Below are 21962 nucleotides of genomic sequence, written 5' to 3'. Positions count from 1 at the left end.
GAGCTGCACGCAGGAGGGGGGGAGCAGCAAGCGGAGCTGCAGGCGGGGGGAAGCAACAGGAGCGGAGGGGAAGCAGAGGGAGGAGCAAGAGCGGAGAGGCGGAGGGAGCTGCGGGCGGAGGAAGGAGCTACGGGCAGAGAGGGAGCTGCGGGGGGGAAGCAGTAGGAGCGGAAGGGAAGCAGGGGGAGGAGCAGGAGCGGAGGAGGGAGCTGCGGGCTCAGGGAGCTAGAGGCAGAGGGGCGGAGAGAGAGAGAGAGAGAGAGAGAGAGAGAGAGAGAGAGAGAGAGAGAGGGGGGGGGAGGGTGGGGTGGATGAGATGATTGTAATAAGGTCCTCTTGAGACCCTTCAGGATCTATGTGATTGGTGAGAAAGAGAAAGAGAGAAAGACAGAAACTTTATTAAAGTCTTCGGAAGACCGAAGAGACACATGCGTGGGGGGCACGGCACATGGGTTAAAGGACACTGCATTATCACACTCTATTTAAAGACAATGTGGAGAGATGACAAGAACATGTAAGCTAAGCTTGTTGATACTATCTCAATATCACACAAAAAAGTATAAATGAATATCCCATGATCAAAACGACACCATTTGAAGTTTGTTGGCTACATCATGACCCTGTAGACTAATGATTACAAGTGGATTCAAAAGAAAAAGAACACATGCTATGAACCACTGTGCTGAGTGCTATTACACATGCCAAAAATATAAGCCACGTCAACAACAAGAAAAGACAATTCAAGTTTATTAACACTTGGTGAGATTTCTCTGTATTATTTTTAAAAAAACACTAGGTGAGACACAAACATGGTTGCTTCAGAAGTCATAGAATGGCCATTCTAGAGGCATACGATGACTATTCTAGAGTCATAATCACAATTGTAGGGCCTCTCTTCCTTGCACTCACATTGCAAAAAGTTGCAGATATACCATGAAGCTAATATTTGAGGGCACAAGCCGCAATATTAAATTGCAACACAGAAAGCCAATGGACAAACCTTTTCAGATTGAACATCAGCCAGGAACTGCAGCATTTCAAGCATGGCTGTCTCTAGCAATATGCCCTCCTAAACCCCCCATAGCCATTGATCTCTGAGCAAAATCTAAGAGGGATTTACGTTGTTGTTCATTCATGTGAGGCAGACTAGCTCGTAGAAGCTCCACAGGCATCTCCTTGCTCATTGCTGCAGCAGCAGCTGAGCTGATTGCTGCTGTGCTTCCTGCCGCAGTAGACATCATCAGGGAGTGTATGATGCTGTCATACTTGTTTGTACAGTATTTGTAGAGTAACAGAAAGAAATCATCAAAAGCTGCTTGCCACACTGCTCTATCTTGAAAGGGGAAAGAAAGATTTGGATCAGTTAAAAGATTTGTAGCCCTATCAAGAGCACACCTCAGTAGCACAGTGGCCTCATCACCATAGGCACTTCCTAAAGGTCGAAGTGGGGGCTGGTCAGGCGACAACACAACAGCTTCTAAAGAACCACTCAGCATAAATAGATCCATTCTGGCAACACAATTCGCTACTGTATTTGCCAAACCAGATGTAGCTGCTGCTTCACCCGAGTCTTTCTGAGAGTCTTTCTGGGTAGCACCAAACAAAAACCGAAGGTGACGGAAAACAGCCATACAGACAATCTGAACAAGGTGACTTCCTGGTGGCAAACGCTGAAGATACCGGGATACAAGCTTGCGTCCTTTTGGAAGAGAAACTAGGCGTAGAAATACAAGATCGTCCTTTGAAGCCAGCCCTGCAATCTGTCCATTCCTCTCTCTCATACTTGTGTCACCGTGTGCACTTGAAGCTGTAGGATCAACTAGCTGCAAGGAGACAGCCAAACCCTCTAATAAGATCTGCCGACGCCTCTTTAGTTGAACCCCACCGTCATGAGCCTGAGTCACTGATAAGAATCGGTCAATATCATCAACATCTAAAAGAAGACACAATCCATCCTCAACAGCAATTCGAGCTGCCAACATTGGCTCCTGTTCCAAAGGCCTCAGATTCTCACTGGCTCCCCCTAGCATGGCCGCTGGACCTGAACCATTGTCAACTTCCAATAGTGGTCGAGGTCTCCGAATGGATGAAAAAGGAACCCTTCCCAGTCCATCAACTGGAAGAAAAGCAGGTGGCGTGGCTGGAGCACGTGTGTGGGAGGGCAAATCCCGAAGACATGAAGGGGCAAAACGGCGCCGACCATGAGGTGTCCCCCCTGCAATCTTTGCTTGAACAGCTTGATGGTAATAATCATCAATGTAAGGGTCACTACTATGTGTTGCTGCAAGCTGTATCCTCACAATGCTCTCTATTTCCTCAGCAGTCATGAACTTTGATCTAAACTGCGGTCGGCTATTGTTCCTAATGGGGAGATTATTTGACTCAGTAGGGACTTGTTGAAAATGCCGTAGGACTTGCCGGCCTCGCTGTTGGAGGTCATTTCGTTGATCTCTTGCATCTGTCACATTGAAATGATTGTTGGATCTACCCATCAAAGGTGGTGCTGATGGTAAAGGAGTATACAACGCCTGTTCATATGCGGGAGGAATTCTGGGATGCCCTGGTTGCCTTTGCAGTAGCCCCTGAGGTGGTATTGATGTGCGTGGATGGGCCATTTGATGATGCATAATCCCAGGCATAAGCCCTGCAGATCCCCCAAGCTGCATGCTTGGCGAAGCCAACCATTGACCTTGTGGAGCAGGAGTATTCCACACAGGGTTATCTCCATATTGTAAAAATGATGGAAGAACACTTCCCACAGGAAGAGATGGAGTGGTCGGAACCTGGGACCTGTAATTCATAGCAATATGACCATGTAAAGCTGCGGCGTGTTGCGGACCATTCTGGACTGTTGATTGAATAGCTTGTGGACGGGCAGATCGATAGGGCCCAACCATGGGGAATGCCATTTGTGAAAATCCTGGTTCCGTTCCTACCCACTGTTGCTGTGAAGGGTAGTTAGGTGTTTGCACACCACGAGCTTCCTGCATGATCTGTAGCTGATGATGCGGGAACCAGTTACGAGCATCCTGGTCGAATTCAGGCTCATGTGTAGGACCTAGATGGAGATTCTGACAAAGAGTCAAATAGTTAGTGATTCACATCAGTCTTTCAAATTGATACTAACATCATGAATACAAACACATCAAATTACATCTACATTAAGTCCATAAAATCATGCCTCTACAGGAGTTCACACTAAACGGCACACAAGCTGAGACACATAATAAAACAAGTCTAGATTGTTTTAGAGAAAATGAGACTTTAGAGTGCCACAAGAAACATTCCTAAAAGCAGCATCAAAGAAGCGCTTATGGCAGTAGTTCTGAAAACGTTTCATCCTCCAGGAATTAGAAATATCTAAACCTCAAACTAATTGCAGGCTTCGGAGGGCTTGCATGCTACATCATGACAGGCTGGGAGAAGTGAGTCACAGTGGTAAAAGAAGACACCGATAAACAATATCTTTGGTTGGAAATGCAGAAAGATGAAGAAAAGATATGTGTGGATGTATGCTACTTTGCCCCTTCTCAATCTCTTATCCATGCAAACAATGTGAGCATCTCCAGATAATCAACCATGCATTTATGGAAGAGCTGGACATAGATAATAAGGACGTAGAAAGACGGCACAGAACCTCTGAAGCTGAAGACATCACTTCCACTGGCAAGCATTTCATTGGCTTACAGATCTGCAATGGTACCAGCATTTTAACCAGACAAAGACACACGTACAACTGCACACGGGTCCTTTGCAATCAACGATTTCAGTATTCATGACGAGATAATGGATCAGATCACAAAGCACTCCCTCTAGGGGTTATCACAAGAGGCAAAAAATAGAGAAAACCAAAACAGCTCCTTCTGAAGATTAAGTGACACAGATCTCAGGTATGAAGTACGTGAACTAGAGAAAGCACTTAATGAACATCATTGGAGGGTAGTGCACCCAGATGAGAAATACATTGATGAGGATTCTGGGTATCACAAGAGGCAACAAATGGAGGGGGAAAATAGAGCTTCGTCTTAAGATAGCATACATCGAATCTCGTATACAGATATGAATTAGTGAAAGCACTAAATGAAAATCATTGGAGGGGTAGCAGCACGGATATGAGCAATCAATTGACAAGGCTTCTCAGCGAGGCAGCTCACACTTGTTTCAAAAAAAAGCCAGGGGAGAAGCAAAGGAATACCCTGCAACAGTTGGTTTGATAAGGAATCCACTGGAAAGGCACTGCCATACTCGAAAAAGGCTCCTCATCAAAGGAGAGCCCTTCCCTGTGAGGGGGGCCTAGAAAAATTCCATCTGTGTGATTGCTGCCACTGCCCACCAATGCGGGGGATGTTCCCAAGGAGCCCGCGCTGCTGTAGAGTTTCCAGGGCTCTGCGCCTGGAGTGAGACCCCTGACAACCAACTCGCCCAAGAGGGCTCTGCTCTGCATCTCCGGGTCCCCAAACCCTCGTGACTGAGGTAGAATCATTGTCTGCCAGGCGACTCTAGCCCTGGTGTGGAGAGTAGGACTTGACTGTACAGCAGCAAAACCGGGCCTGGGACTGCGTGCCAAGGGTTCTGGAGCAGAGGAGCAGCCTTGGGATGCGTACTAACCACGAAATCAGGTCCAAACACAGCAAAAACAGTACAGCGAGGAAGAATGCCCGCACAACATTAAGTGATGTCCGTACAACTTGGTAGAAGGTCCGTTCAACATTAAAGGGAGCGCCTTGGGACATGTGCCACAAAAGAGGAGAGAGTGAGAGACGAGACCTCAGGATGTGTGAAGAGGGAGAGATGAAGACATCAAAACCGTACCAAAATGAATGAATAATCCTCCAACGTTGGATGCAAGAGCCTAAGGAGAGAAGGGTCATTAAAGTCCTAACCCCTATAACCCTCTTTACTAATGACACATTGGTCTCCCCTTGCGCCCAACTTTTAGACCCCTCTTTTCTAGCATTAGCCTAACATTTGGGCCTCGTGGTTGCACCTAGGCATTGGATGCATTCCTAGGGACTTCTAGGAAGTATCATACAACCGGACTGACTGTGAAAGATAGCTATAGAACAGGATTTATGTTCTCAAAAACTCTCCCTCACTCCCTCTCTCTGGAGATGCACTAGGGCCCAGGACAAATTGTCGGGCTGGACCCCCCCGAAGGTCTTTATTCATTTCAGAAATTTAATACAGAAGTTCAGCTTAAAGCTGTCTCGTAAGTCTCTCTCCAAAACGTGAAAAGAATTCCTTCTTTTACAAGAGCTTCAAGCCCCATTCAAATTGGCAACATGCCACTTGTCTAAAATCTAGACTAAATCCTATTACAAGCCACTAAGGGCCATTCTGGAGTCTTCAAAGCTCTCGGTCACACGAACCGCTTCCTAGATGCTTGTCAGGCTCCCATTTCGCTTAGGAAAAATAGTCCTTGCTAGTACTTGCAACAGTTAACACCATGGTACCCATTAATTGTTAACGCTTTGCATGCAAATAATACACTGTGGACTAATCCTAGTCACGGTGGGCGTCCCCACTGAACACATGTGCACATCTAAACAAATATATATACAAATAAATATATATATTTTTTCTCTGGTTGACCGGAGTCAACACTCTTGATTATAATTAAAGAGCTTTGACCAAGGGTCAAGGCGCCTTAATTATAGCCAAGTCTCTCCAACCGGAGTTGGCACATCTTGGTTAACCGGGGTTAACCCTCTTGGCGCATGCCAAGTCTTGTTGACCGAATTCAACACTCTCTGACCGCAGTCAGGTTTACTTGACTGGAGTCAAGTATCTTTGACCGTAGTCAATCCTTTGACCATTAAAAATAACTCTTTGACCGTAATTAACACATATAAAACTCTTTAATTATGATCAAATAAATGGTCAATTGTACTTTGACTTAGGATATTTACATTGTGGTGACATCCCCTCGGCTTCTATTCAGTTGACCTCAACTGAAAAGCTTCCTTGTAAACATCCAAAAGCTGTAGATGATCGGATAACATGTCTTCGTCCATCCACTTGGCATCTAATGCCGTATAATTCTTGAATTTTACAAGATACCTGTAAAATTCCTTACCCTGAGGGCCTTTACGTACAGTATGGTACACAATTTGCTCTGGCTGAAGGACTTCCTCCAGCTCATCCACTTCTGGTGGATCTTCTGATACTGGTTCTGTAGGCTCTGGTCCCTGAAATTTCTTTAGAAGACTCACATGGAATGCATTGTGAATCCTCCAATGCTCTGGCAATGCTAATCTGTATGCAACCTCGTTTATTCTTTCTGTAACCCTAAAAGGGCCATAATATCTGGGAGATAACTTTGCATACACTTTCTGTTTGCCTTTAAACTTGCGGAGCCTAGCTTTTTCAAACCTCAAAAGTATCCAGTCCCCTTCCTTGAGATCTAGCTGTCTCCTATGTTTATCTGCAGCCCTTTTATGTTTCTCTTGAGACCTTTCAATTGCTGTCCGGACTTGGCTGTAAGCTGTCTGGAGGTCTCTTACAAACTGATCAGCTGCAAATATTTCATCTTTAGTCCTCAATATAGGTGGCAAAATCACCTTCCCATATATGACTTCAAAAGGGGCTTTCCCTGTAGAGCTATGTACTGTATTATTGTAAGCAAACTCTACTAATGGTAGCTACTTTTCCCAGTCTGAACTTTGGTCACCCACGTAGCATTTGAGCATATCCAAAATGGTAGAATTTGCTACTTCACTTTGACCATCTGTCTGGGGATGGAAAGAAGAAGAAAAATTCAGATTCGTCCCCATGTTATCAAATAAAGCTCTCCAGAATAGACTGGTCATTCTGGGATCTCGATCACTAACAATGGACTTAGGCATACCATGATGTTTAAAGATTTGTGCCATGAACAGCTTAGCCATATGATCTGCCTTTATGGTTTTGCGAACCGGAAGGAAATGAGCTTGCTTGCTGAATCTGTCTATGATAGTCCAGATCCCATCATTCCCTGACTTTGATCTCGGCAAATCAAAAATAAAGTCCATTGTAATACTTTCCCATGGTGCCTGAGGCACGGGAAGAGGCATAAGTAGGCCAAGTGCCTTCCGTCTATCATACTTCACTTTCTGACACGTAAGGCATTCCGTAACAAACTGATGTATATCTTTCCGCATTCCTGGCCAAGAGAAATATCTCTCCAGGGCTAGAGTTGTTGCTGTAATTCCTCTATGTCCAGCATAGGGAGGTGCATGGCATTCCCCCAAAATCTTTTTCCTCATCTCCTGGGTGATGCATAGGCAATCATCTTTCATTAAATACCCATCTTTCAGGGAATAGTGACTGGTGGATTGCCCTTCTTGCATCTGCTGTAAAATTTCACCAAAATCAGAATCATGAGCATATTGTTCCCTCATGCCTTCCAGGTCCTGATGATAAGCAATAGTTACATTATTGACCTGGGGTCTTCGGGACAAGGCATCTGCCACTCTGTTCCGAATTCCTGGAGTATGGACAATCTGAAAATGATACATTGACAGCATGTTTGCCCATTTCATATGCTTCTCTGAAAGCTTGGTCTGAGTCAAAAAGTATTTCAGACTTTGGTGATCTGTTTTGACAGTAAAATCTGCACCCAAAAGATAATGTTTCCATGTATGGATGGCATGAATTACAGCCAATAACTCTTTCTCATAGATTCCTAAATATCTTTCCGCATCCCGAAGTCGTCTGCTTTCATAGGCTACTACATGACCATTCTGATGCAATGCAGCCCCAACACATTCTCCACAAGCATCGCAATCCACATCAAAAGGCTGATACAGATCCGGAACTACCAGAATAGGCTCTGTAGTCAACTTTTCCTTGAGTGTATTGAATGCTTTCTTCTGTGATAATCCCCATGTGAAGGCTGCATTTTTCTTAGTGAGGTCATGTAATGGAGCTGCGATATCAGCAAAATGTCTGATAAACCTTCTGTAGTAAGAACACAAGCCTAAAAAGCTTCGAACTTCATGCACAGTTTTCAGCTCTGGCCATTCCTGAATGGCACGGATCTTCGCTGGATCCATTTGTATCCCATTCTTGGATATTACATGCCCCAGATAGTGGATTTCTTCCAAGAAGAATTCACTTTTCTTGCTGTTTGCATAGAGCTGATGATTTCTCAGCTCTTGAAACACTATAGCAAGATGTTCTCTGTGCTCTTCCTCTGTCTTAGAAAAAACTAAGATATCATCAAAGAAAGTACCGGTAAAATGCCTGTACTTCCGGAAGATGCGATCCATCATTCTATTGAATGTGGCTGGAGCATTTGTCAACCCAAAAGGCATCACTAAGTATTCATACAACCCGAATGTTGTGCGGAATGCTGTCTTATGCACATCCTAAGGCTGTATCCTCACTTGGTGGTAGCCACTCTTTAAGTCTATCCTGCTGAAAACTGAAGCTTCATTTAACTGATCCAGGACATCATCAATACGCGGAATAGGGAATCTATTCTTGATGGTCATTTTGTTCAGTGCGCGATAATCGACGCACATACGGAATGAACCATCTTTCTTCTGTACTAACAGTACAGGGGAACAAAAAGGAGACGAGCTGGGCTGAATCAACCCTTTGGACAGCAAGTCTTGTACCTGAGCCATAATCTCCTCTCTCTGAGTCGCACTGACTCTATAAGGGGGTCTGTTTGGTGGCTCACTACCAGGCATTAACTCTATCTGATGATCTTCTGGTCTCTCTGGGGGTAACTCCCCTGGCAAAACATCAGAAAAGCAATCTTTAAAGTTTACAAGAAACTGGAACTTATTTTTGTCTGCATCATTCATTTCAGCATGCATATCATTCTCTTTTTCTTTTACAAAAACCATGTACGCAGAAATTGCAGACTTTATTGCTTTACCGCATGAAACATCAGATACAATGGGGATAGTGTCCCCTTTATTCCTGGCAATTAGACGCTGATTTTTCCCCCTATGCACAAATTCCAGCACTCTTTCAGGAAGAGTCAACTTCACTGCCTTGCGGTGAAACCAAGGCACCCCCAAAACTACATCATAATGTTTCAGTGGAGAAATGAAGAAGTCTTCCTGATCCACATAACTTTGAACGTGAAGACCTGCTCTGTACTTCCTCATCTGGGTGCCTTTGGAGATCTTTTTGAACGGTGCAACCTGCAAATAAGCATCCCAAAACTTTTGGTTGTACCCATCCACTGTATCTCCTGCATCCATGTGCAAGCTGTCCCAATCTTGAAGAACATGGTCTCTAAACTGTTTAGGCATGAACTGCTGGTAGAAGGCTTTCTTGAAGCCCTTCCACTTTCTTGGGGCTGACCCATCTGTGGTCAATGCACTCCACCATGCACTAGCCGTTGCTGTTAAGTGTAGTCTGACCATTCTTAACTTGGAGGATTCTGAAAATTTCTCGGTACCGAATGCAGCATCAAACTGTCTGATAAACTGCAATGCTTTGTCTGTATGACCATACTGTCCATTGTAGGTCATAAACTTAACAGATTTTCCTCCCTCTTTAAATTCCCTGGTCGCTTTGGAAGACTTTCTCTTCCCAGACTTCTTGTGTTTCCTTCTTTTCCTGGATGGTATATCTGATAAGGAAGAAGAAGACACAGAAATCGAACTCGAGGTAGACGGTGATGGACTAGGAGATCGGTGATGATGCCTCGATCTCTTTTTTCTACGGGACCGTCTCCTATGAGATCTGTGAGATCTCTCTCTCTCAGGCTGTACACGAGAATGTGCCTCCGGCATTGGCACGTCATATACTGGATTAGGCATAGTTTCTGCTGGAAACAAATGCTGAGCCCTGGGATCCCTTTTTAGATTTTCCAGCTCTTGTATACGAGTGCATACCATCTGTTCAAATTCTTGTTGAGTTTGCGGCACATTTCTCTGTCCTGGATGTACATCCCTATCTTGTGAATCCCACTGGATAGGTGATTGATCCATATTCTGAGATCTGCAGATTTCTCACACAGTGCGGGTAACTGATGCACACTTACCTTTGCTTTTTTTTTTTTCCAACAGAAAAGGTACCTCAACAAGAGGTGTTTTGCATTTACAATCTATGCAATTACTGGCTGTCAGTTCAAGGCATATACCCACACAATTGCCAAAGCATCAACAATATATATATTCCCCTTTTCTGACTGCTGCAGATGGCTTCAAAAGGCATCTGTTTCCCCTTCTCTGTGCACAAAGGCATGCATCTCTTTTATTTCAGCAAAACTCTGATTTTCTCTGTTTTCTGCTGATTCTCTGACAGTAAAATGATTACCAGATAGATGAATATTGATGGTAAAAACTGTCTCTGTAACTCTTTTTTTTTTTTTTTTGGTGAACAGTGACCAGATGGGTAACTACTGGTTACATTAACCAGATCAGTCCTGTTCTGGTCTGGTTAGATGACTGTAACTTGGCCACTAACTGAAGCAAACTGGTTAACTGCACCAGTCCAGTCTGGTTAGGCTGTCCTCTGACCAAATCCCTAACCAGGGTCAGCTAACTGCAGTTAGCTTGAACAAGGTCACACTAACCACAGGTCTGCCAGCCTGGCTGCCACGTGTCAATGTGCCACGTCAGCTCTGAGCTGGATGCCACATCATCTGCCACCTGGCTAGGCACCACGTCAGCAATGGTGCGGTCTGCCACGTGTCCTGCGCCACGTCAGCGCCTGCCCAAACCTTGGTCGTGGGCTGATTGTCGTCGGGCGTCGCGGTTTTAGTGTCTCTGGAGAGGCGATGATCTTCCGTCAGCCAGCGAATCAGTTAGCCGGTACGTAAAGGCGTCGCTGTCCCACCCGAAGCATCACGCACTTTACTTTTCTGCGCTAACCTTCAGCCCTTGCTTCATCTAACGACGAAATTAAACCAGACTCTTCCTTTCCTCTGTGCCCGCATACATAAGAAAGCCTCGATAGTCGTCGACAGAGAACTTCCCTACGCACAGGCTCCACGCTACCGGACGCTCAGAGCGATGTTGGCGGCAAATTCTTAGTCCCTATCAAAAGCATAGCCAACCTCAAGGGAGCTCCTGGAGTTTTACGCCTGTTCCCACCTCAACGCGGATACCACAGACAGAAAAGTGTACGCAGTCTACACTTCAGATGCGACACGCTTTCTTGATGACTTGGATCGTCACTAGCTTGTGCTTTCGTCGATCGCTTGTGAGCCTTCTAGCTTTAGATCGTCACCCCCTTCAAAAAGGAGGTGAGCCAAGCTCTGATACCAATACAACCGGACTGACTGTGAAAGATAGCTATAGAACAGGATTTATGTTCTCAAAAACTCTCCCTCACTCCCTCTCTCTGGAGATGCACTAGCGCCCAGGACAAATTGTCGGGCTGGACCCCCCCGAAGGTCTTTATTCATTTCAGAAATTTAATACAGAAGTTCAGCTTAAAGCTGTCTCGTAAGTCTCTCTCCAAAACGTGAAAAGAATTCCTTCTTTTACAAAAGCTTCAAGCCCCATTCAAATTGGCAACATGCCACTTGTCTAAAATCTAGACTAAATCCTATTACAAGCCACTAAGGGCCATTCTGGAGTCTTCAAAGCTCTCGGTCACACGAACCGCTTCCTAGATGCTTGTCAGGCTCCCATTTCGCTTAGGAAAAATAGTCCTTGCTAGTACCTGCAACAATTAATTAAAGCGCACCACCATGGTACCCATTAATTGTTAGCGCTTTGCATGCAAATAATACAACTGTGGACTAATCCTAGTCACGGTGGGCGTCCCCACTGAACACATGTGCACATCTAAACAAATATATATACAAATAAATATATATATATTTTCTCTGGTTGACCGGAGTCAACACTCTTGATTATAATTAAAGAGCTTTGACCAAGGGTCAAGGCGCCTTAATTATAGCCAAGTCTCTCCAACCGGAGTTGGCACATCTTGGTTAACCGGGGTTAACCCTCTTGGCGCATGCCAAGTCTTGTTGACCAAAGTCAACACTCTCTGACCGCAGTCAGGTTTACTTGACTGGAGTCAAGTATCTTTGACCGTAGTCAATCCTTTGACCATTGAAAATAACTCTTTGACCGTAATTAACACATATAAAACTCTTTAATTATGATCAAATAAATGGTCAATTGTACTTTGACTTAGGATATTTACATTGTGGTGACATATCACTTCCCCTAGGCTAGTCCCCCAAGCCAAAGGTAGTCACGGTTACTAAATTCACATCCCCATGCATCCCCATGACATCTGCGAACTCTAGGTCTAGAGACTACTCCTCTTGTCTAATGGGGAGCCGCATCCCTGTGAGACCTGCTATCTGGGAACGCAGGAAATATCCCAGAGCCTCAGCTACAAAGAGAAAGAGAAAGGGGGCGAGAGGGCAGCCCTGTCAAACCGACAGGGAAAGAGAAAAGGGCTCCCCCGTATGGCCACCAATGATCACCTGACTAGAGCTCATTGCATAAAGAGCCGATACCCCTCTAATCCACCTATCCGTGAAACCCAGGCATTGCATCGCATCCTCCAAGAAAGACCACTCCACCCTATCGTAGGCCTTCTCAAAATCCAAGAGTAGAGCAGCAAGGGGCTGCGACTCCTCCCTGGCCCAGTCTACTGCCTCCCAAAACATGAAGATGTTGTCCAAGATGCTCCGCTCTTGCACAAAGCATGTCTGCATGTCATGAATAATGTCTCAACGGTGGGGTCGCAACCGCAAGCTCAAGACCTTGGCTAGGATCTTGTATGCGGCATCCAACAAGGTGATCGGTCTCCATTGGTGAATGTCCGACCTGTCCCCCGTTTCAGGATCAGACAAATCCAACCTCGACTCAAGGACTGCGGGAGTGAGCCAGAATCGAAGATCTCCTGATAGACCAAGCAAAAAGGCATGCTAATGCGCTCCCAGAAGCTCAAAAAGAACGTCTGGGTCAGGCCATCCTCCTCTTGGCACTTCTAAGGGAAGAGGGCCTTGAGGGCCTCCCTGAGCTCCTGGTCTGCAGGGGACTACTACTCTACCTAAAACAACTATCGATAGAAGTCAGTGGTCATCTCTAGGATCTCCCAAGGATCCGAGTACATCAGCCCTTGTGCATCACACAGTCTCTAAAGTTGTGTCCCTACTGAGCGAGGCCCAGTAGTCTGAAAGAACTGTCTGGTCATCCTATCCCCCTGCTGAACCCATCTGGCCTGGGATGAATGATACATAAACTCAACCCTCCGAACCTCCATGGCATGTAGAACTAGTAGCACAACCTCATGTCGGTCCCAAAGCCATTGAGAGGCTGGGTCCTGCTCTCTGAGTCTCTCTATTGAGGCTATATCCTGCCTCCATCGTAGGGCCTCAGACTAGAGCTCCACACTGCTCCTCTGAATCGCCTCTACAACCCATGCCGCCCATTCCTCGCTGGGCCCGGCCTTTGGCGGCGGCTGCCAAATCTCCACAACTGCCTGCTGGACATCCTCCCTTGCAAGAGGTAGTTGGGGATGTGAATCCCCTTTTGGGGGAGTCTAGGGCGGGGCTGCTCGAGGTGAAATACAATCAGGGAATGATCTGACATGCTAGTACTTGGTAGGATGTCTATGGAGCCACCTCTGTGTAGCGCCCAATCCCCAACGTAAAATCTGTCCATGCGCTCTAACAGACCATCCTGTCTCCTCTAACCAAAGGAGAACAATGAACTGCTCCTAAGTGCTCCTCTTTGCTGCAGGCATCTCAGAGAAAGAAGCTCCTCCCTACTTGTCCTCCGCATGCTCTATGTTGTTGAAGTCACCTCCAACAATCCAAGAGTCAACCTTTGGGAGACGCTCTACTAATCGTCCCCAAAGCAAGGCGGTGCTGATGGCAAACAGGTGCATATATGTTCGAGATCCCTATCTTGGACTCCCTTGACTAAATGCCCTTCTAGACTACGCGACCTGCTATGAGCTCCCCCTGATCAAAAATCTCCGAGGCCACTACCTGCGAGGCTGAAATATAGACCCCTCTCTTCTTACCTGTGCTAGGGACCAAACCTATAGGCCTCTGCCTGGCAAGAGGTGATGGCGACGTCCAATGTCCGCTGCTGAAAACATATACTCCTAAATCAAAAGGAAATCCGTTGTCTGACCTACCGCTACCTTCTGCAACTCCTGCAGAGTATTAGATATTGTGGCTAGCTCCGTGCACGATCATGTAGCATGTGCACATTCCAACTCACCATGGGGAGGGGGGAGTAGAAAACGAGGCTCACCTATGCTTGGGAGCCTGTTCCACGAAAACTGCCTTCCATGACTTCGAGGGGGGTTTGGAGGACAAATAGTCCGTGTCTGTTCGCCAATGTACCAAAGTGTCTACCAGCTCAATGCCTACCTTCCTTGCCCATTGCACATGAATGAGACGTCTACCCCAGACATCTCAACACACTTCTCGGTCGGCCTGTAGTGTGCAAGATCAAGTTTTACCTCGACAGGGCGGCGGATCACTCCTACTGTCAGGCCGCAAATCGGTTGTTCCCGAGTAAAACCCAACTGAAAATGTATTGCAATGCCATGGTCGAGCCACAAGTCCAAGCCCTTGCGATCGTCCATCATGCGCGATAATTGGTCACTCAACATAGCGTCGAGCATCTCTGGAGTCCACTTCTCAGCCCCTATGGAAGCAAACTGGAAGCCCCAAACCGGATGCGTGCGGGAGCCCACCACGCTGATCAAACCCCTTTTTCGGGGTTATAGGAACGGTAGCGTAAGCTCCAAGGGCAAGGAATAGGGATCTGGTATCTTGAGGTAGTTCTAGGGCACCCGTCTCCAAAAATCTCTCGAAAGAGGGCGTCCTGACTAAAGCTGAGGAACTGAGGATGCCCAAGAGGACAAGTCCCCATCCATTGTACCCCGCCTAGAAGCTGAGGGCTGAGAAGGGGGGAGACTGTCTGCTGCGACGCAGAGGAGGCCAAGAAGGACACGCCCTTGTGCTTGCCAGAAGGCAGGGGATCCTGGACGGACTTGGGGGGGGGGGGGGGAGGAGAAGGAGGTCGAAACTGACGATCCTGCCAAGGCGGAGGAAGGAGAAGCGGGGGAGGGGGGCCGAGTGGTGAGGGTGACCATAGCAAGAGGAGCAAGAGGCGCGAGGGGGAGGGGGGATCTGGGGCGGTAGGAGGGGGAGGGGGTGGAGGCAAGGCTAGATCCCTTGCTGTCCTGATGAACCAAAACTCTAGCCCTCCTCTTCTGCTACCGAGGCCAGGTGCTTCAATCATCAAAACGTCGGGAGTCTAATGCTGACATGCATGTGATTGCGGACGTTGAACCTTCGGACTAGCAGGATCCACTGGAGGAACCTCGACCCCGGCCCGCCCGGGGGTTTGGGGGGGGGGAATCACCAGGAGGGGGGTCCCCTGGCTGTGCCTCTGCGGATGCCTCTCGCTTTCTCTTTGCGTCGAGCGCGCTCTCTGTGGAGTTTTGGGGCCCACTTGCTGGGCTTTTTCTTAACCACCTTGGTCTACTCTCCCTCTGAAGGTGTTACCCAAGGGGTCTAGGACTCCTACTGCGGCCCAATGGGTCTAGTCTCTTGGGGCTCCTGCTATTGACTCTGTCTAAACTGCCGGGGGGGGGAGACTAATGATGCCTTCGAGGGAGGCTCGACCTATCCGCCTGTGCTCCCGTTGGTAATCCTACTGAGGGGGGCTCATCTCTGATCTCGAGGACAATCCCTAGCCAAATGTCCTCGCTCTTTGCATCAAAGGCACTAACCAAGTAGACCTGACACCTCAATCCTCTGGTGGCGCTCACCCCCCTCAAGGGTCTCAAGGAGGATCCATTCCAGAAGGGACTCAAGGTCCTCTACTACCAGCTTGAGACTAGGGACACCCAATCTGCCACCACCGTAGCAGCTGACTTTGGGGGGGACTCTAGCACTGTACCAAATGCTCTACCAATGGAGGGAAGAATGGGAATGTACTCCTTGGGGAGCCCTGGGAAGCAAAGCGTCACCAAAAAGCGAGACACATATGATGAGTCGACTCCATGTCCTCTTCTGTGAAGCCGTGATACCAAGGAAAAAGATAAAGTGTGGGCCAAGGTAGATGGGGCTCTGCTCTACCAGCGCTAGGGTGGTGTCGGGTGAGCGAAGCTGGAGAAGAAAGACCCCTCGTCCGTAGATAGTGACCTCCCGAATATGGTCCCCCTCTAACGCTAAACTCGCCTGTACTTATCCGACCTACGACTGCCTTGTCCGTGAGGGACTGAACTGCTTTCTCCAGTTGTTTGTCTTGAGGAGGTGCTGCATTGAGCCCTTTTGGCCAGACAAGTGTTAAAACCAAGGTTCCTTTGTCCGAGGCGTAAACAATAACCCGAAGCTGCTTGAAGGAAGAGGAAGGGCAGAAAAACTCCAAAAGAAATCAGGTAAGAGTTGAGGCAAAAGGCTACCCAAAGACTTCACAAGCTTGAAAAAAATATTGGAAGGCTGGATTTAAAGCTGGAACAAGGCTGAGCTGGAAAGAGCTCCGTGAGCAAGCTCCCAGCAGCCTGAACCGGCTCACAAACTGACCAAGAAAATCCACCAACAGACCCTCGAAAAACAGTCTTGGGAGAGCAGCTCCTCAAGCTGTTCCACAGCCTCGAGCTGAGATGACCCAGCTGCGGGGGGGCCTGGAAGGGAAGCAAGCAAGTCGGGGCGGGGGGGGGGGGGGGGGGGGGGGCGGGCAGGTGCCCCCTAGGTCCACACGAGCACCACAGGAAGCTGAGCAGCCCCAAGAACAGGTCCCGCACTCCACATGGGACTCCTGGCGCCAATACGCTGTCCAGCAAGGGGAGAGAAAGGGGCTGGGAAGAAACCGCAATGAGAGAGAAAGGGCGAACGAGGGGTAGAGGCGAGAGAAAATAGCAGGGGGGAGGAGAATGAGCGCAGGAGAGAGAAGTAGAGGCGGAGGGGGAGATAGGCAGGGAAGGGAGCCGAGGCCAAGAGGAGCAGGGAAGAGGGTGAGCTATGGCGGGGTGGGCAGCTCAGGAGCAAAGAGCAGCCATCCCAATACCAAGCGGTACTACTGCATGATTCCTGCTGCAGGTGTACCTTGTGTTTATTTCGTCCTTGACTTTGTCAAGAACCACAATTTTACACTTTCTTTCTTCTCTGTGCCTTGGGGCTTCTCCACTTTGCCTTTGTCCTTATCCATATGATGATCATCACACTGATGCGACATCACCACCTCTCCATGGGACCAAAGAGATCTTCTTAGGTATCGGTATCTTTATGATTATGGATATGTTGTATTTGTCTTGGGTGTTTCTCCACTTTGCCTTTGTCCTTATCCATATGATGATCATCACACTGATGCCACATCACCACCTCTCCATGGGATCAAAGAGATCTTCTTAGGTATCGGTCTTTATGATTATGGATATGTTGTATTTGTCTTGGGTGTTGATGCCCGTTTAGAGGGTCCACCCTTTCAGCTCATTGTATCAGGTTCTTTCACTTTGATAGACCCTTCGGTCTTTTGAAGACCTTTAATAAACTCTCCTGCTTGTTTGCTTCGACCTTAAATGCACCATCAACCAACTGTCTGTTGGAATATAAGAGGTCACCTCCCCGTCTGTGAGCCACCATATGAGGAGAGCATTGGGGGGGTGGACCTAGGTCTTGAGAGACTGACACATGGGCAGGGTATTGTCTGCCATGTTGGCAGGAATCAAAGAGAGAGGAGAAAGGTATCTGGAGAGACCAGAATGGCTGCAACGGACGGAACCTGTAGAAGGAACAGATGGCAGGGACAGCAAGTTCTGGATCTGGACTGGCAGGAGGTCAGTCAAGAGCAGCAGACATGGCACGCATTCCACAGATAGAGGCGCCTATGTGGAGGGCATCTGTGAGCAGATGGACAGCCTGCAACTGAGCCTACAGGTGGCGCAGCCAAGGAAGGAAGCAGCAGCACGTGGGTCGGCCATTGGCTGGTGGGGCTGGTTGGAGCCAGCCAACCAGATCTGGAGATGGGCTGACCAGGGAGGCTAGACCCTGCAATGAAAGAAGGGCAGTTGCCTAGGTTTTATAGCCCCAGTGGGGATGGAGCTGGTCGGACAGTCTGGTCGGCCACATAGGCCAGCCCACAGCCCCCTACATGGGGGTGAGTGGAGGGAGCTGGCAACACTAAAAGGGGGGCTGGGCCCCCACTTAAATGCAGAGGGCACACAGCCCAAGGAGAGCTGCCCACAGCCCAAGATAAAGGGCTGGTGGGGGCAGGTTTTTGGAGGATTAGTCGGCCACTATGAGGCAGGCCATTCGGTCATTTCAAGGGGCCCTTGGGGCCTATTAAAGGGAGGCCTAGTGCCTCATTCACAGTATCCAGCAGCCAGCAGACTTGGATCAACAGTGCACACTTCCCCATGCCTACATTCAGGATGCAGAGGGGTTCAAGAAGAACTGAGACTGAGCTCACAGAGGGCTGGGACCCTTGGCTGTCTTCTAGGGCAGCAAGGAGCTGAGGTCAAAGGATGGGGAGTCTACATAGGCTAGAGCTGGAGCACGCGAGCTTAAGTTCTAGAGATATCTGGCAGCAGATAGTAGAAGTACTTGGTGATAAGATCCAAGGACCACTTTCTGGTGGGACTTTGGATCTATCTCTCTTTGTATTGTGTCCATAGTTTTGGACAGAAATATATTCTTTTGGTAGCTTCCATATCTGGCTGGATCATTATTGATGAGTCTGTACATCTATTTGAAGTCTGTTTAAGAAGGTTGTGATTCCACACCCTATACACAGTGTGAGCTCCTGGGCTATTCTATCAGCCTTCCGCTATGCGTACAATCTATTGGTTGATTCCTAACATGGTATCTGAGTCTAAGTAGGAGGCTCACAAGTGTGGAAGCCTAAAGGCAGGGACCTTGCTAAGGACGACCCTGATTCAAAGGCTCTTGGGAATCGACTTTGACTTGCGAGGAGGGTGACTCAGGTTCAGTTAGGTGCGTACAGAGTTCTGGTCTACAGAAGGTTGAGCTTGCTTTTCAATTTTGCTGTGTGGTTTAGTAGCAGAGATGTCGATTTCAGAAGCCTCTTCAGCCCCTTCTCTCCCTTCCTCCTCCCCCAGTCGATTTCTTTCTTTCACCTTCCCTAACTTTGGAGAGTCTGGGACACTGGATGGGACCAATTATCCTATCTAGAAGGTGAAGGGAGTCATTTAGAGGCTCGAAAATTGTGGAAATTAACGGGAGCAGAGGCCAATCCAGAGGATGTGGTGGACAACAATGTGAGGATACTCATACCGGTAGATGGAGAGGATTTCGAAGCATGGGAAGATAGAGATGCCCACGCCCTGGCATTGATCATAGGGACTACGGTAGACTTCCTCACATCTAGATGACCGACACGTCCGTAGAGGCGTGGGCCATTCTAAAGTAACCATCTCGGATCTTGCTTCTTCAACATCAGCTCTACAACTAGGATATGGATGAAGGAGATTTGGTACATGACCACTTGATGAAGGTCAAAGAATCAAATAGCATCGATTGGTCAAAAGGTGGACTCGTGCCAGTTGGCCTCGATGGTACTAAGAATGTTAGATATGCTCAATGCCCCACCCTCCTGGTAACCACCAGTGGTCCAAGGTGCTCAAGTTGTAAGGCTCCCATATGAGGAGAAGCCATGTGTGAGCCCGGGACACTGGATGGATCCTGACTTGCATGTCAGATGAGGTCTATCAATGAGACCTTTGATGGTAGAGAGGTGATTGTGTGGGAGTCCCTTATTCTTGCTGGGGCCAGCTAGCCCCTAGCTGGGGGGTCCCAGAGGGGCCAGCGGCCCCCCTGGTGGGGGTTCGGGAGCGAGAGCCCTCGAGGCGACAGTATAGGAAATATTCCCTGAATATTCCATGGACGACTAGGTTAACTGGTCGACTCCACCGACTAGGTCGACTGATCGACTCCACCGACTACGTTGATCCAACTACCGCTCTCATAGCTATAAAGAGGCGACCTCCCCAGTCCATTGTATTAGATAAGTTCAGATCAGATCAGATCTTCCAGCTAGTAGCTCTTCACCTAGTATCTGTCTAGATCGCCATCTAAGCTCCACTGTGAAAGCGCACGGGTAGACGGAACCATCATCTGTACTACATCAGTATTGAAGAAAAAGTTTGTTCCTCTCCAGTTTGCTGTGTACTCTCTCTTCTTTGTTTAGTTTCTGTTCCGCTACGCCGTGTAATTTAACATGGTATCAAAGCCCAGGCGGCTCTAAGGATCGAAGAATAGAATAGAGGCGAGGGCTTCAATAGCATACGGAGTGACAGCAACAGGAAGCGGCTCGAGTTAAGCAGCTACTGCTACACCAACAATCCAAGCGTTGAGGATTCGCCCACCAGCCTTCACTGAAGGTAAGCTAGATGGTATGAACTACACTATGTGGAAGTTTAAAATCACTGCTATTCTAGATTCATATGAGCTTCTAGGGATAGTACTGGGGACTGACCCAAAACCACAAGGAACCCCGACCCACCAAATCCGGGGAGTACGATACCTCCTAATGCCGACCTTCTACGAGCTTGGAAACGCAGGAACGCAGGTGCTCTGTGTGCCTTGGTTACAAGTACTACTGATAGTGTTTTGACCTTGATTCAGCATACATCTAAGGCAACTGTGGCCTGGAACATATTGAAGAGTCAGTATGAGACGCGGCATCAAACAAGGATCCAGAACTAAGAGAATCAGCTCACAGCTGAAAAGATTAATGAAGGAGAGACAGCGGAGGTGTTCATAACCTGAATCAAAAATCTGCGTGACCAGATGGCTTGCTGGGATACAAAAGACTAGCGAAGAGCTAGCTCAGCGGTGTCTCCAGATATGTCCACCAAGGTTTGATGGACTAGTAACAGCGCTTAACACTCAGGTGAGACCCCAACCATTGTCATTTGAGGAGTTCTGTGCTTTACTTATGGAGGAGGAATTGAGGCTTAAAGCTTGAGATCGAGGCAACAATGGGGATGTTGCTTTCTCTGCCACTGCAAAAGGCAAAGGTGGTTCCTCCACCAAAGGTGAGTCCTCTACTAGTGGTGACAAAAAGAAGAAGGGCGGCAAGAAGAAGTTTCAGGGAGAATGCTTCTACTGCAAGAAGAACCTTGCTTCTACATCTCCTTCTCCACTGCAAATCCGATGTGGCCGAATCTTTCATACCAAAGTCTGCTTGTGTCCACTCCAGCGGTGGCTATAAGAGCACTTAGCTCATACAGGTTGTTCCTCCTTATTCCTGTGCCAACAAGATTGCCTGCACTATCTAGAATTTTTGCTCCTGTCTTGTTGAACCTCACCTCATGGTCAAGGTCAATTATGAAAGCAACTGCTAGCAAATTTCTCTTGATTTGTGGAACATACAGCACATTAGATAGTTTCTTAACATCTCCATTTATAGAAACAAATGAGACTGTACCTGTATCCTCAACACCGCATTTTGCGTTATTACCAACCGTCAAAACTGCTATTATTGTTCTATATGTGAATGATCTCCTTATTACAAGTGACTATGAAGACACGATAAAGCAAACAAGGCGTTGAGCACAGAGTTTGAGATGACAGACTTAGGCTTGATGCACAACTGTTTGGGGATTGAAGTCTGGCAAGAGCCAAGCAAGATCTTCATCTCTCAGCAAAAATATGCAAGGGAGATCTTAAAGGCATTTGGTATGTCCGAGTGCAAGGAGATAGCTACACCTATGGAGGTAAATGTGAGGTTGTCTATGGAGGATGCCTCACCATCAGCAGACATCGAGAGGTACAAGAAGTTGGTCGGCAGTCTCATCTATCTGTGCAACACCAGACCGGACATCAGTTTTGCTGTTGGCGTTTCGAGCAAGTTCTCCAATAAGCCTCGGAAGAATCATTGGAATGCACGGATGCTGGTGCTCATGTATGTGAAGGGCACTCTTGATTATGGCATCACCTATGGTACGGGGCACTTCCTTGGCTGGTCATTGTGACTTAGATTGGGCTGGAGATGTTGATTCCAGGAAATCAGTTTCTGGATATTGTCTCTCTTTAGGTTCAGGTATCTTCTCTTGGA

The 21962-nt window shown here is 47.7% G+C and overlaps 1 protein-coding gene across 2 annotated transcripts in view; it reads right to left on the bottom strand.

Moving 5' to 3' along the window:
* Nucleotides 1-761: 761 nt before the first annotated feature.
* Nucleotides 762-21962, bottom strand: part of LOC147904198 (protein PAT1 homolog) — a 42390-nt gene continuing 21189 nt past the window's right edge. Inside the window, exons 9-10 of one of the 2 annotated variants that reach the window (XM_087385275.1) lie at nt 1396-3071; nt 762-1222 (exon numbers count right to left, since the gene is read on the bottom strand). In XM_087385275.1, coding sequence (XP_087241401.1) covers nt 1147-1222; nt 1396-3071 — 1752 coding nt within the window. In that variant the 3' untranslated portion in view covers nt 762-1146. Of the gene's footprint in view, nt 3072-21962 lie in introns of both variants that reach the window. The other variant, XM_087385271.1, reaches the window with a different exon arrangement.

Source organism: Dipteris shenzhenensis, chromosome 2 (assembly GCF_047967505.1).
Source record: "Dipteris shenzhenensis isolate YYH24624 ecotype China chromosome 2, Dip_SZ_1.0, whole genome shotgun sequence".
In the NCBI taxonomy this organism is placed as follows: Eukaryota; Viridiplantae; Streptophyta; class Polypodiopsida; order Gleicheniales; family Dipteridaceae; genus Dipteris; species Dipteris shenzhenensis.
The sequence above is the reverse complement of the archived record's forward strand: the minus strand, read 5'-3'. Positions and strand labels throughout refer to the sequence as shown.